The sequence below is a fragment of the Narcine bancroftii genome, chromosome 14 (genome assembly GCF_036971445.1).
Source record: "Narcine bancroftii isolate sNarBan1 chromosome 14, sNarBan1.hap1, whole genome shotgun sequence".
Taxonomy (NCBI): Eukaryota; Metazoa; Chordata; class Chondrichthyes; order Torpediniformes; family Narcinidae; genus Narcine; species Narcine bancroftii.
Window position 1 is genome coordinate 23,921,244 of NC_091482.1, and position 15,656 is coordinate 23,936,899.

At 41.1% G+C, this 15,656-nt stretch overlaps 1 protein-coding gene across 6 annotated transcripts in view; it reads right to left on the reverse strand.

Annotated features, from left to right (window-relative positions):
* The window catches only part of tyw1 (tRNA-yW synthesizing protein 1 homolog (S. cerevisiae)), a 125,870-nt gene that overhangs the window by 85,467 nt on the left and 24,747 nt on the right, over positions 1–15,656 (reverse strand). For 4 of the 6 annotated variants that reach the window (XM_069912061.1, XM_069912062.1, XM_069912063.1 and 1 more), the window contains one exon: positions 10,750–10,873. In XM_069912061.1, coding sequence (XP_069768162.1) covers positions 10,750–10,873 — 124 coding nt within the window. Of the gene's footprint in view, positions 1–10,749; positions 10,874–14,204; positions 14,330–14,594; positions 14,678–15,656 lie in introns of those variants that run through there. The other 2 variants (XM_069912065.1, XM_069912064.1) reach the window with 2 other exon arrangements.

Sequence of the window (15,656 nt, forward strand, 5' to 3'; positions counted from 1 at the left end):
TGTATGGAGGGGTGTTCGAGGTTGTGAAAGGTCTTGAAAACTTGGTGCCTCCATTTATGAGGCACAACCGGGTGCAGTGTGCCAGCGGAGACATCACACAGGAGCATGTTAAGGTTGTCCGACAGGCTGAGGTCTTCAAAGCGGAGGCCGGTGATGACTGGGCGGAAAGCCTGGGTCTCCTCGTCCTCTTTTTGGGCCTGTGCCATCTGGGAGTAGTCCAGCCCGGGGAATAAGGACTGGATGTAGGCTGGGAGAGTGTGTTGGTCACAACATTGTCCTTGCTGGCGAGGTGCCGGATGCCAGTGATGAGCTCAGGTATATGGGATTCGTGGCATGGTTGGCGTGCTGTCCAAGGGTCCTTGGCAATTGCAAAGGCGTGGGTGAGGGGCTTGTGGTCTGTGAACGGCTTGCCCTCCAGCAAATACCAAAAGTGCCTGATAGCCAGGTAAAGTGCCAAGAACTCCCTGTCGAATGCGCTGTATTTGTTCAGGGGTGGGGGGGGGTGAAGGTGACAGCTGATAAAGGCCAGCCGCCTCCACTGACCTTCAACAGATTGCTCAAGGATGCCCCCGATAACAGTTATCGATGAGTCTACAGTGAGTGCCATAGGTACGTCGGATCTGGGATGAACTAGCAAAGTGGCGATGGCCAGAGCATTCTTTGTCGCAGTGAAAGCTGCATCAGCCTCCTCCGTCCACGCTAGGAATATCATGGTGAACAGTGGTCTCATGATGCGAGCCGCCCCCGGGATGAATCAGTTGTAGAAGTTCCCGTGAATTCCTGGAGGCCTTTGAGGGTGTCGCAACTGGCATATGGCTGCAACTTTCTCTGCCAATGGTACTGCCCCGTTCGCGGTGATAGTGTGGCCCAAGAACCTCATGGAGACTTTCCAGAATTGGCACTTCGCCACGTTGACCGTGAGTCCAAACTCTGACAGGCAGGTGAAAAGTCTGTGGAGATGGTCCTTGTGTTCCTCGTGGTCCTTGCTTGCAATGAGTATGTCATCCAGGTATATGAACAGAAAGTCCAAGTCTCTGGTAGAACATTCTACCACATGGTAGAACATTGTCGATTCGGAGGTGATCTGCTGGAGGTGGAATTGTACTTCTGCTTGCCTGAACCAAGTGCGAGGAGGCATATTCTTCAGAGTAGTTAACTACCCAAATTTATGCATCCCCTTATAAAGCTCACTGCAATGACTGAATTTTTATCCAACTTCCTTCCAAGAACATTAAATATCAGAACCACGAAAGTATTCCTGAAGTCTAATCATGTTGAAAGCATGCTAATTTTAAAGCTGTTCAAAATAGGCTAAAGCTTTACTCAATTACACAGTATATGATTGATCCAGCCTTTTAAAATCCTTTTTATATACCTTACTTCTTCAATTAAAACATATTGATCCTACAAATTAACAAATTTGTTCAAATTGTACATGAAAAGCAAAAGGCACACTAATTTGTAGGGCCACAGGATTAGAAAGGAATTCAACAGACTAGAACCAACCAGGTTGAGGAGCAGCTTCTTCCCATGGGCAGCAAGACTACTGAATGACTAATGAACTGCCCATACAAACCCTCCACGACCCTACAATTTATTTAGCAATCACATTTACAGTAAAACCCTGGTATCTGGAACTTATGGGGATTATTAGATGCCAGATAATTGAATTTTCCCAGTTGCTTGAGATTGTGTGTTTGCCAAAGTAACCGCTAGAGGTCGGCAATTTTAAATTTTCATATTTTTTTACTGACCTATTTTCCATTAAAACAATTTTTGCCAGTCGCTTGAATTAAGGATAACGGATTTTACTGTATTATTCTAACATTTATATATGCTGTACATAATGTACAGATGTATCGTTTATTTGTATGTCTGGTTGTACGTCTGCATGTTTTGCACCAAGGACGAGAGAACAGTTTGTCCAGTTGTTCTTATACAATCAGTTGATTGTTTTGGTCCCACTGCAATTCTATGATTCGATATTTGCTGCAAGTCACTTCCTTGAAGCCCATCAGTAGAATCATTTTGCTACTTGTTTTTCTTCTAATGTCAACATATAACCAATATAGTCTCACTAAGTCATCAACATTAGAGTAGCCTTTTGTTTAACACCCAAATGCCCTTGAAATGACTATTTATGCAAGTTGATAACAGCTTCCCACTGACTATAAACATTTAGTGCAGTGATTAGTGAACCTCAACAACATTCAGGAGACAGGAGCTTAATAATATTAGTAGCAAAAATAAAAATTAATCATTTTAAATGCAGAAAAAGATACTGTACATTCTAAAGAATTGATTGCAAGCCTCAAATAGGAATACATTAAAAAACATTAAACAGCTGTTTGCAGTTTAATGATATTTTTGACTTCACAAACATGCAAAACGTTCTTGAGGGAGCAAAAAAATCTCAGCAGCAATGATAAATTCCAGGTGTGCTTTCAATCATGCAAATAACTTTCAAAACACATTTGCTCTCGTATCAATCTCAGCTCAACTTAATTCAGCCACGAGTGATAAACCGCTCAAAAATACGGTAAAGCCTGGCCAATGTGAAATTATGATTATTTTCCACAATTAACAAGACTGTGAGGTCAGTGCATGTATTTTCACTGTGAAATTATACTGGTGATGAATCTTTGTCAGCGTAAGGGATGTCAGTGCCAAAAAATGGAACACATTAATCACTGTCAAATACAGTATGTAACTTGGTAGTACGTGCTTTATTTTATTGTGCCATAACCGAAGCATTTCAATGTGGTTCTTTCTAGATAAGTGCTCCTAAATAATTTAAAATCCTTAAGTAAAGGGAATTAACAATTTATTGAAGAGCTGGTAAATAGATCTTAATTGTAGATATTGTTATACAACAATATCTTTCTCTTTGGCTTGGCTTCGCGGACGAAGATTTATGGAGGGGTAATGTCCACGTCAGCTGCAGGCTCGTTTGTGGCTGACAAGTCCGATGCGGGACAGGCAGACACGGTTGCAGCGGTTGCAAGGGAAAATTGGTTGGTTGGGGTTGGGTGTTGGGTTTTTCCTCCTTTGTCTTTTATCAGTGAGGAGGGCTCTGCGGTCTTCTTCAAAGGAGGTTGCTGCCCGCCGAAATGTGAGGTGCCAAGATGCACGGTTTGAGGCGATATCAGCCCACTGGCGGTGGTCAATGTGGCAGGCACCAAGAGATTTCTTTAGGCAGTCCTTGTACCTCTTCTTTGGTGCACCTCTGTCACGGAGGCCAGTGGAGAGCTCGCCATAGAACACGATCTTGGGAAGGCGATGGTCCTCCATTCTGGAGACATGACCTACCCAGCGCAGTTGGATCTTCAGCAGCGTGGATTCGATGCTGTCGGCCTCTGCCATCTCGAGTACTTCGATGTTGGAGATGAAATCGCTCCAATGAATGTTGAGGATGGAGCGGAGACAACGCTGGTGGAAGCGTTCTAGGAGCCGTAGGTGATGCCGGTAGAGGACCCATGATTCGGAGCCAAACAGGAGTGTGGGTATGACAACGGCTCTGTATACGCTAATCTTTGTGAGGTTTTTCAGTTGGTTGTTTTTCCAGACTCTTTTGTGTAGTCTTTCAAAGGCGCTATTTGCCTTGGTGAGTCTGTTGTCTATCTCGTTGTCGATCCTTGCATCCGATGAAATCCCCACCTTGACTACCAGCCCCCCCACATCTCCATCGGGCACACAAAACAACAATATACAGTACCAAGTAATGTGATTTTTCAGCCTTTCATCAAATTACGTCAAAAAAGTGCAACTAAATTTATAGTCCTCAACAGTGACAAGTATTGTACACCATTATATCAATCTCATGCTGAATCTGTAACCCATAGAATTACTTTATGTGACTAGTAGTGACATTCAACAAAACCATTCTCAGCTGGCATTCTAGGCATGTATGCAGGGACCTTTTAACACCTGCTCTGGGTTGGAGAGTGTTATGTGAAAAAAGCCTCAGGGCTTTCCAATGACATTGTTGGGATTTCAAACGTTGCAATTGGTATGCTGCCATTTTTAGGTGCAATTTCAATTTCATTGCGTGTTTGTTAAGCATGTAACATTTAGGAGGCAAGATGATGTGGAAACAAGAAAGGCTGAAGAACAGAAATTAAGCTACAAGTGAGAAACTGAAAAAAGACAACAACAGGGCTTCCTCTTTATTATCCATATACTTCCCTCAGCAAGTCCCTTTTACTGTTTTCCTCCATTATTTAATGCAAAATAAGAGTTTATAAAAATATACATAAATAAATTAATATTCTACATTTTAGTTTCTTTTGTTTTAAAGAAATTTCCAAGCTTTTTTTAAAGAAGGAAAACCAGTTTGAAGGTGGTAATGAAAAACATAAAAAGATAAACATTTAACAGCAAAAAAAAAAATCTTCTTTGACATTCCCTTAGGAATGAGGATGATTTACTTTTAATCTAATTTTGTGGGTTCCAAGATGGCCCTATGAGAAGTGCAGGCTCATCTATCGATGGGGCAGGAGAACCCTATGTGGCAGGCAGGTGGGGAGTTTGAGGTGGTTTGATCCTTCCACTGATTATGCAGAACTTCTGTATACCCTTGATTCATGGCCTTGAGGATTTCAATACTGTCTGGGCATTCCATCATTTTGAATGGTTATAAGCCAAAGAATTCAAAGGTCTAAAAGCATATATAATGGAAAGTGTCACAGTTAAACAGGCCTCTTTGTTCATTCCAGCAGGTCTTAAATAATTTTCTGTCCCTGAGAGTTCACGCCAAATTCTTGCCTCTCACTTAGGTGGGGCCTTGGAGAATGGGCAACGTTGGTTTTACCGAAAAAAGCTTGGCTGTTGGGGAAATGACAAGAAATTAAAATGCACTAACAAAATGGGCTTTCCAACTGAGTCATCAGAACCAGTGGCTCCTGGATTTGCTTTATTTCTCAACTTTAATTAAAAAATCAACTTTTATATTAAAATGTCAACATTTCTGTGCAGCCTGCTTGAAATAATGCACGTGAAGATGGGGCAGGGAAGGTGTAGGGGAAGATTCCAGCAGCAGATGCCTGTGTTACCAACAGTGAAGTAAATCTTCAATTAACTACAGCAATGAGGATTTGCACAGAGATCCACAAAATATCGTGTCGGATAGCTGCTAGTTTTGAGTCATGTTAACCCTTCTGACGAGATTCAAACTTGACTTGCTTTATCGAAAAACCATCACAAATTCTGACCTGATTTAATTAGAATTAAATAATCGCCTTTAAATCAGGATAAAGTTACACAATCCTATTCCAATTCACTCCGAAGGAACAATGGACATCCCTCAGTGCTAATTGGCATTTTTACAGAAACTTTGGAATTGTTCCGAAAAAAAAATTAACATACTTTCCTCCCAATGCGGTTGTCTACACAGGGGCACTTTTAGAAAGCCTTCCTGTGTTGAGGAGTTTCTTGAAGGGGGATAGTTGTATTAATTAAACCTGCTTCTTACGGAGTGGCTGCAGTCATTTTACACTGCAGCCACTTCGTAAAAATGTGTAGGGATCCCAGTGTAAAAATACAAGGTGAAATTTCCATCTCAACATTTTTACACTGCCACTGGAGCAGTAAATTTCAGGAAATTTTCTGCTCTTTAGCGGCTGTGTATAAGTGCCTAATGTCATCTGAAAGATAAACATTCTTGTATCTAATCCCATTTTCTTACATGATTACCTCAATAGCAAGTACTAAAACTCTTAATAGTGAGATGTAGCCTTACTACCTACCCAGAGAATCACAGCAGTTCATGATCATTCTTCTGCGAGTGAGGGGGAAAGCAATGAAAGATTACAGGGTCATCAGTGAAGCCCGAGCAACACACCCAGATAGATGTATGATCATCACTGGTGACTTCAACCATGCCAACCTGAAAACAGTCCTGTCAAGGAACCAAAAGCTTGTAAACTTTCCAGAGGATAGAGGATAGGGTGTAGACAAATGTCCTGGGAGCATAAAAGGCAGTCTCCTGCCCCTACTTCAGAAACTCAGACCACATTTCCATTCTTCTAACCCTTGCATACAGATCACTGGTGAGACAAGTCAAACCAATTTACAGGGAGATCAGAACTTGACGGGGGAAACCACAGCAGAGCTGCAGTACTGCTTTGGAACCACTAAGTGGAGGAGGTTCAGGGAGATGGTGATCTTCAATGACTACATCAACCTCAATGAGTATACAAGCACAGTGACAAGCTACGTAGGCGAGTGTATAGAAAGTGTCACGGTGACCAAACACTACATAGCCAGGGTGAATCAGAAGCCATGGCTAGGTCCATGCACTCCTCAGAGCATGGAATACTCCTTTCAGGTCAGGAAATTAGATGGCCCAAAGAGCAGCGAGGACGGAAACCGCTCGGGCAATCAGGCAGCAAAGTGGGGATTTCAAGGCAGCCACCATCATTCCAGTGCCCAAGAGAGGTACAGTAGCTAGACTAAATGACTACTGTCCAATGGCACTCACCTTCACTAATGCTCAAAATTTAACACAATCAAACCTCGGGATGGTGGATAAACTGTCCTAAATGGGACTCCGTATCCCTCACTGCAACTGATGCAGAAGGTCTTGATTGAAAGACCACAGGCTGTCCAGGTTGGCAGCTAAACCTCAAGCCACATCACACTGGCACACTACCAGGTGCAGCTCCAACAGAATCAACAAGTTGGGAGATGACACAACAGCAGTCAGCCTCATCAGCAACAATATTGCTTACAGAAAGGAGGGGGATTGGCTTGTACAGTGGTGCAAGAGCAACAATTAGAATCTCAACGAGGGAACAACAAAGAAAATGATTGTGGACTTCAAGAGGATGAAGAACCAATTCCCATTACATGTCAATAGCTCCGTCGCAGAGAGAATGGGGAGCACAAAGTTCTTTGGCATCAGTATAAAGGACGGCCCATCCTCGACCACAACATCTCCTCATAGTCAGGCAGAGGCAACAGTGCCTACACTTCTCAAGGAGGTTGAGGAAGGCAAGGCTATCGGCCACCATCCTAACAACATTCTACAAGAGCACAATACAAAGTGTCCTGGCTGGTTGCATCATAGTGTGGTATGATAGCTGCAAAGCATCAGATCGAAGCTTAGTACAAAGGATGATTAAAAAATGCTAAGATCACTGGGGTCATCCTTCCCTGACAATACCTACAGGTGCTTAAAGAGGGCTCAGAGAATCACTGAGGATCCTTACCCCCCAACACGCAATATCTTTGAAACACTATGTTCAAGGAAGAGGTGCAGGAGCATAAAAACCAAGATTGCCAGGCTCTGAAACATTTTCTTCCCACAGGCAGTGAGACTGTTGAACAATTCTAGAATCCCTTAAATTATTTTTACATATATTTATTGTAGGTCGCTATGTACATATGTCGTTTATGTACAGGGTGTACTGAGTGTAATTGTGTGCACCACGGTCCAGAGATACCCTATGTGTAAACACTGTACAGGTACACATCTAAAATCTGGAAAGCTCCAAAATCCAGTAAGTGGGGAGAGAGACCGGCAGCGTGAGTCGGGCGGGCGAGGGGGAGAGACCGACAGCGAGTCGGGCGGGCAAGGTGGGGGGGGAGACGTCAGCGCGACTGGAAGGGGTGGATTCGGCAGCACAATTCGGGTGGACTTAAATCTGGCTTTCCGAAATCCGGAAAAATGCAAAATTCGGAACACACTGTCCCCCAGGGGTACCTGTACAATCAGATGACAATGAACTCGCAGTGTTGGTAGACTTTTCGGTAAACCAAAGTTTCAGAGAACAGATTTCCTAAACTGGAAATTGTGATTTATCACAACTAAACTCAGATAAATTAGCTGCCATCAAACAAGTTGCAGAACTCATTTAATCATTACTTAATGTGGGAATGCTGCGAATAACCAATCCATGTGCTGATGGAATCTGTGATTACATTAGCTCAATGCTTGCAGGGACCTTCATTCATCTGGAAAAGCCGGAACCCAAGATTACACAGCACTCATTTAATAACTTATCTCTAAACTACAGGAATTCCTATCACTAACTTCCTTTGTCCTTTTTTGCATTAGTATACAAAATTCCAATCTCTAAGGCATCTTGATGGTAATGGTTAATAAACATCTACATGAAGCATTACCTACAGCAACCAGACCATGAAGGTAGATATGCTGGTACCTTGCTAAACACTCAATAGTAGTGACCGACTGCCATTGAAGATGTTACTGTATTAACATGTCTGGGTTGGAAGAGCTATGTAGCCAAATGAAGAGGGAAGAGACATTATATCTGGGGCAGAGTCGAGGGAGCATGAGAGAATATTGTACAAGTACCCTTACCAGATAATGCCCTCACAATTTTGACACAAAGTGGAAACCTTTGACATTTTAAAAACACTGCCACACAAGCATCCAGCAACACAACAAAAAAGATTGATGCATTACAAGACATGGATACCAATGTCAATTATCAAACTCTCACATCTTTAAAAATTATTTCTGACAGAAGAAGGCATGAGCTAATAAATCAAGTTAGCCTGTAGACTCATAAATTTTGTGATCTGGCCTAAAATTTTAAAGCCCAGTGAAGCTTTCACACAAATGCAAGCTTATGGGAAAATAATATCATCTCAGTAAGAAGCCTATATTATAAAACTAGATGTTTAGAGATGAGGAAAGTTATTTCCATCGAAAAAATATTCAACTCAATTATTTGCGATTGTACAATGGTTTTGAATTAGAATTGGGAAATACAAGACATCACTACACCCCATACCTCTGTGGAAATAAGCCCATAAATGTAATACCATCAGATTTTGAAAATGATTCATGTATGTGGAAATCTGAAACAAAGGGACTTAAATCAAATTCATGCAATTGTATGGAGTTTACTCCAGTGCCTTAAAAAAATAGTATCGGTTTGCAAGGCAACACGAGGAAATGCAGTTGTTGAACCAAAGCTTCACAGTGCCAGAGACTCGGGTTGCTCTGAGATGAATACTCACATTCATGAGAGAGTACAAAAAAATAAAATTGAGGTGAAAGTGGGATTCTTCTTCTTCTTTGGCTTGGCTTCGCGGACGAAGATTTATGGAGGGGGTAAAAGTCCACGTCAGCTGCAGGCTCGTTTGTGGCTGACAAGTCCGATGCGGGACAGGCAGACACAGTTGCAGCGGCTGCAGGGGGAAATTGGTGGGTTGGGGTTGGGTGTTGGGTTTTTCCTCCTTTGCCTTTTGTCAGTGAGGTGGGCTCTGCGGTCTTCTTCAAAGGAGGTTGCTGCGCCGAACTGTGAGGTGCCAAGATGCACGGTTTGAGGCGAGATCAGCCCACTGGCGGTGGTCAATGTGGCAGGCACCAAGAGATTTCTTTAGGCAGTCCTTGTACCTTTTCTTTGGTGCACCTCTGTCACGGTGGCCAGTGAAGAGCTCGCCATATAACACAATCTTGGGAAGGCGATGGTCCTCCATTCTGGAGACGTGACCCATCCAGCGCAGCTGGATCTTCAGCAGCGTGGACGCGATGCTGTCGACCTCTGCCATCTCGAGTACTTCGACGTTAGGGATTGTTAATAAGGCCTCAGTGGAATAAAAGGCCTTGCTCTAGCTTCCTATAACTACAGGGTTAGTACCAGGAGTTTGAAAACAACCAACATGTCTTTAAAAAATAGACAGAGGTATTTAGAGGCCAATTAATCGTGCATCAATTCCATGTGAAAATGTATGAATTCTGCTTTGGTAAGCAAATCCATCTCCTTAATTATCCATCCTCTCCACCACTAGCTGACTGTGGTTGCATTACATTTTATCTATATGATGCCACAAAGCAACTTGACAAGGACTTTTCTTCAGTCCCTCTCAAACTTGCTACCACCATTCTTTTGAAAAAAATAAGGTGAGCATGCTTGTAAAGTACAAATCTGTAAAATTTTCAATTAAATTTTCAAAAAAAAAAACCAAGCAGGTTTATGGAAACGTCACTGTCAACTACAAGTCACATATCATCCTGCCTTTATCTAGGTAATTAAATGTGGACAATAATACCTGGTCTTTGCAGCAATATCCGTACCTCTAGAGAATGAGAAAAAAAATCTCCAAAGAGTAGAAAACAACAGATACCAATGAGAGAAGTTTGGTCAGCTTCAGTTAATACAATGTGGGCTTTAAATCTCCATAGGGAATAGAGCAGAGAACAAAACCTTTAGCTGTGCCAGTGCTGAGGGTCAGGAGGAGGAGGTGGTGTTACTGATCCACACTCCCAATAAGAAAGTTGAGAATCCAACTGCAAAGAGAATCAAAATTTATTGTCATGAACAATGATCAGAATCCCAAACTCCCGAGTTTGATTACAATTTTTTCTGGTACGATAATGTCGTCAAGGAACTATGTAGATCCTGATGTAGGTGTTTTAGTGGTCCAGGTGATCTAATGCAGAGTGCAGGGCCGATGAGGTGGCATCGGCCATTGAGCTGTTGTGACAATAGGCAATATGAATTCTGTAAGACTGAATTTCCATAACTTGCATGGATATAATGTGCAGGATGATTAACAAGCAAGGAACTGAAAAAAAAAAGGCAATTGGAAGATAGAGGCCACAGAACCTTAAGCACAAATAGGGTCAATAAAATAACCATGAACAAGCATTAGTTAATCTTTTTGTCCTGAATGCATTTCTTTTTGAAGTTTAAACAAAACTTTAAACTTGCCAAATGCAGACAATCAAAATGCAAATCTACAGCCAACTTAAAGTATCTTTTCTCACAATTGTACCTTGCTTTGTAAGTGCATTCCTAAGTGCTGGTGTGATCATTTCTCTTGGTTCTCCCATTTCTTTTTTCAATACAGCACGCTTTGACAATTTGAGTTTTGAAGTTTCCTTGTTTATGTCTTCCTTCTAAAAAGAGCAGATTCAGATTTCAGATTTATTGTCAGTGTACATGCATGACATCACATACAACCCTGAGATTCTTTTTCCTATGAGTGAGGCAGAATTAGCACTTATAAGCAATGCAAAAAAATATATAAACAACTTACACATGTTTACATATGGCACACATGTAAACAAACTGTGCCATACAAAGAGAAAAAAAATAAGAGTCCTTAAATGAGTCCCTGATTGAGTTCGTCATTGAGGAGTCTGATGGTCGAGGGGTAGCAGCTGTTCCTGAACCTGGTGGTGCGAGTTTTGTGGCACTGACACCTTTTTCCTGATGGAAGCAGTAAGAAGAGAGCATGTGCTGGGTGGTGTGGATCCTTGCTCTCCGACGACAGCATTCATTGTAGTCTCCACAGTGGGGAAGGTTTTGCCTGTGATGTCCTGGGCTGTGTTCACTACCTTTTTCAGGGCTTCCCACACTAAACCATGATGCATCCAGTCAGCACACTTTCCACCACACATTTGTAGAAATTTGGCAGGGTTTCCAATGCCATACCAAATCTCCTCAAATTTCCAAGAAGTAGAGTTGCTGACATACTTTCTTCATGATGCCATGTGTGTGTTAGGCCCAGGAAAGATCCTCCATGATAGACTTCCAACAACAAGGAATAGAATTAAGAAACTTCACAGGATATAAACACAAATGATTCTACTATGTAATATTGTACAAAATATAATGTACATTTTGGGAATTGATAAAGGGAATATATTTATTTTCTTAAGTGTAAGCAATATATGAAACATCTTTCATGTTACAAAAGCCTTAACTTCATATATTTCCATCAGTATTAATGTACAGTAACAGTACTACCACAAGCAACTGTTTTGTCTTGCCAGTTACTGTTAAAGAGACCATTATGCCTGACAGAATAATTTCAGCACTAAGATTTAGTCCAAATTGCATCTCGATCTTATCCAAGATAATGCTAAAAGCCTGGCAGAAAAATAATTAACCATAAACCACTGCCCACAGCCACTTAAAAAATATACAGATTTGAAATGTTAGCTGTTACTGAAGAATCACTAGAACATTATAAAATAAAACCCTCAAGGCTTTAAGAGAAATGTTAAATTTATTGGAGTTGACAAAATCCTTTCCATGCTCAATGAAATCAGGCACTCCATGTGCTTGTAGTCCAGCTTTTTAAAATGGGCTGAGAATAACACTTCAGTAAAAATGATAGCATTGGATAATGAAGATTTTTGCTTCCTGAACAGTTTTGGGTGTATTTTAAGATATAACCTATTTTTGTGATTCCCTGTCATATTTTAAATCAACTTCAAGCAAACAAACCATGAAATGTATCATGTCATTGAAAATTCATTTTCTCCATTCGCACTTGGACTTCTTCCCTGCTGATCTTGGTGCAGTCAGTGACAAACATGGAATGGTTTCACCAGGACATTGCGATTATGGAAAAGCAGCATCAGGGATCCATCAATGCCGGCCGACTATTGTTGGACACTGAAGCATCAGATGTGAGAACAAATGAAAGTCCAGCAGCAAAATGTTTTGAGGTCAGTTGAAGTAATTCATCTGTCAGCATCATTATTCAATTAAAATGTTAAATTCAATAAAAGTTAATTTCAAGACTAGTCACCTTTATTTGTCGTTTATGCCATGCATTGCACAGTAAAGACAAGATAGCATTTCTCCACGACCACGGAGCTAATTTACATAAACACAAGTTAAAATATTAAGACAACTACAATAAAAGTCCACCGTTCACTATCCACCTATGTTCTGGGAATTCAGGAGCCTGTTACCTTAAGGGAAAAACTTGCCCAATCTGGACGTAAGGGACCAGGTGCAACATACAGTACCTCCTACCAGATGGCAGAAGAGAGAAAAGTTTACATGAGAGGTGTGTGAAGTCCTTCCCAATGTTTATTGCTTTCTGCATGCATCGTGCATTGTAGATGTCTGTCATGGTGGGAAGAGAGCCCCCAATTTTTTTTTCCACTGACTTCACTATCCTCTGCAGGGTCTTGTGGTCTGAGGTGGTAAAGCTTCCAAACCAGGCGGTGATGCAATTGCTCCAGAACGCTCTCAATACAACCTCTGCAGAGCCTCTTTAAACATTTCACGACAGTAGACATAACGGTAGTCATTGAGGCAGGACACAGGTGACTTCTTCGCCACAGGGACAATGGTGGCAGTTCTGAAGCACTTTGGGACCACAATGCTTCTCAGGGAGATGTTAAAGATGTCAGTAAGAACATTTGCCAGCTAAGACGCACATCCCTTGAGCACTCTGCCGGGACTGTTATCCGGTCCGGCAGCTTTCCATGGGTTGACCTTATCCAGCACTCTCCTCACATCAACCATTTAATGTTTCTCCAACTTCCTACATGAGACAGCAAATCTGAAATTTTATTTGTATTCATCTTCAAGTTGTCTATCATAATGACCAATTTTTTTTTCAGGAAGCAAACCTTTTGAAAATAAATGTCCAGCGACTACATAGAAGTATTTTCTATTGTCTATTATGTTATTTATGTTGCAAATATTAGAAAAGCAAGGTTCATTTACAGGGGAGGGTGGCAGAGATGCACTGAAATATTTTTGGAGGATGTTTTTCCATTGTCTGAATTGATTCATTATATTTTATTGGGAAGACTTAATTGCTTGTTCATAATTTGCTACTTCTCACTGACAAATTCTAAATTTATCAATATTTCTTTTGGTATAGATACCCCCAACTTTAATTTAGATGTACGGTATTCCTTGAATCATCCTGTGATCAAAGACGTATAATTACAATGGTAATTAAACTTAACAAACATTTCAACCTCCTCTACTCAATAAAATCTATGGATTGGTTGAGACAGGTAGATGTCCAACTGAGCTGGTAAGGAAAAGATGGCAGGGGTTGGAAGGTTAGTGAATAAATACATATATTATTTTTGTTTTCCTAAATAAATGGATTTTGCTGATGCAATTTGTGGTAAACTAATAGGAAGTACTAATAGCTTTGGTCAGGATGGGTGGAAGAATATTTAGCTTCTGGTGGTGTTGACAGCTTTGATGTACAGGTGTTGGAAATCACACCAACGGGTAAAATCAAAGTGACTGTCTCGATTCTAGTTACTAGGTACTGAGCTTCCTCTCGATTCCCAAACACCGCTCACTTCAATTTCTTTATTCCTTTTCATCAGATAATACCTACATCCTTTCCCTCCTCTTCATTTTCCCCCCAGCGCTTTCTCTGTGTTCTAAATGCATTTTTTTTTTTGCTTATACCTTGAGGAAGGGCTCAAGCCCAAAATGTCAGGAATATATCTTTACCTCCTATGGACGCTGCAAGACCAACTGAGTTCCTCCAGCATTTCTGCGCATTTTCAAGTACAATCATAGGGCCTGCAGACTTTCATGTTTCACTCCCTACATTTCACTTCATTCTTTACATACACCTGTTACAAGATCAAACCAGCAACCACAAAGAAGGCATATCACACAGGGTAAAGATGAACAATTACTTTATTAACAAAATTTCACCTTCAAACTTTAATTCAAAATCCCCCCTTTTATAACAATGCCCACTGGTTAATAAACAAATTTCTATAACAGTGTAAAACTAATAAATTTCCCAGTCTAAATATAACATATGTAATCAAAGTCTAAGTTATGTTTTCAACCAGCCACAGAAAAAAAAGACACAAAACACAAATGACTCACAAAACTTCGATTACAATTGAAGTAAAGATCATAAACAAAATTCAGTTTGTTTGGTAAACTGAAGTCAAAAGATCTTTTAGAGAGAGAAAGAGAGTACAAAATTCGAAGTGATCTTCTTGTGTTGCTTGCAGAGAGAAAGAAAAAAAGAATGGCTTGGTCTGGATCTTTCTGGCTGCCTTCAGAATCTTCATCCCTTTTTAAATGCCCAACATTCCAAACTGCCTCCCAGACAATGACTCTGCTGGGCCTCCTTCCACTTCACAGCCACACCCAGTGGTGGTTTGTCTTCCAAGTCCAGAAATTTCTAGATCATCTTTTGCACATGCCCAGTCCCTCTCTCACTCTCACTCTCACTCTCACTCTCACTCTCACTCTCACTCTCACTCTCAGCAGTCCACCTTCACCTTGGCTCTCAAAGGCAAACGGTCACTTTCCAACACAAAACCACACAACACATAGACCAATACACAACACAGAACTCTGTAACACACCACATTCCTTCCTTGTCAATCTTTCTAATAATTTTTTTAAATCTCAAATCTCTGACCCTATTACTCCTTTAAGTATCATCACATAATCGATCGTGTCTGGGAAGTCTCAGGTATAAAATAACACATTTGAAAGTTAGGTTTTGAATTATTAGGTTTAGATAGAAATGCTGGAGCATTCGTTGTATGAAAAAGTTCACTAAAGTTGAATAATTTATGTTTCAGTTTTCATCAGTGAAGGGAGAACAGAAGGATGTTGAATCTGCATTTTTAGCAGAAAAATGTCAACAGATGGTTCTACTGTAGAATCCTAAAAGTAACAGCTTGTGCCTGATATGATTCCTCCGGAGGAATAAAGATATTACACAGACTGTGATGAAGGTAAAGAGTAGTGCAAATACCTTCAGTCAACTGAATGTAGCTGGGACTGTCAGCAAGCACTGAGCAGCTGCCTAAACAGGATGTCAAGAGTATACAGTTGGAACGTTGGACACCAATTATACTGTACTTGTAGTATGGTGTGGCGGGGTGGTCACGATGTTACAGGAAGCATGCGATTGTGCTGGAGAGTGCG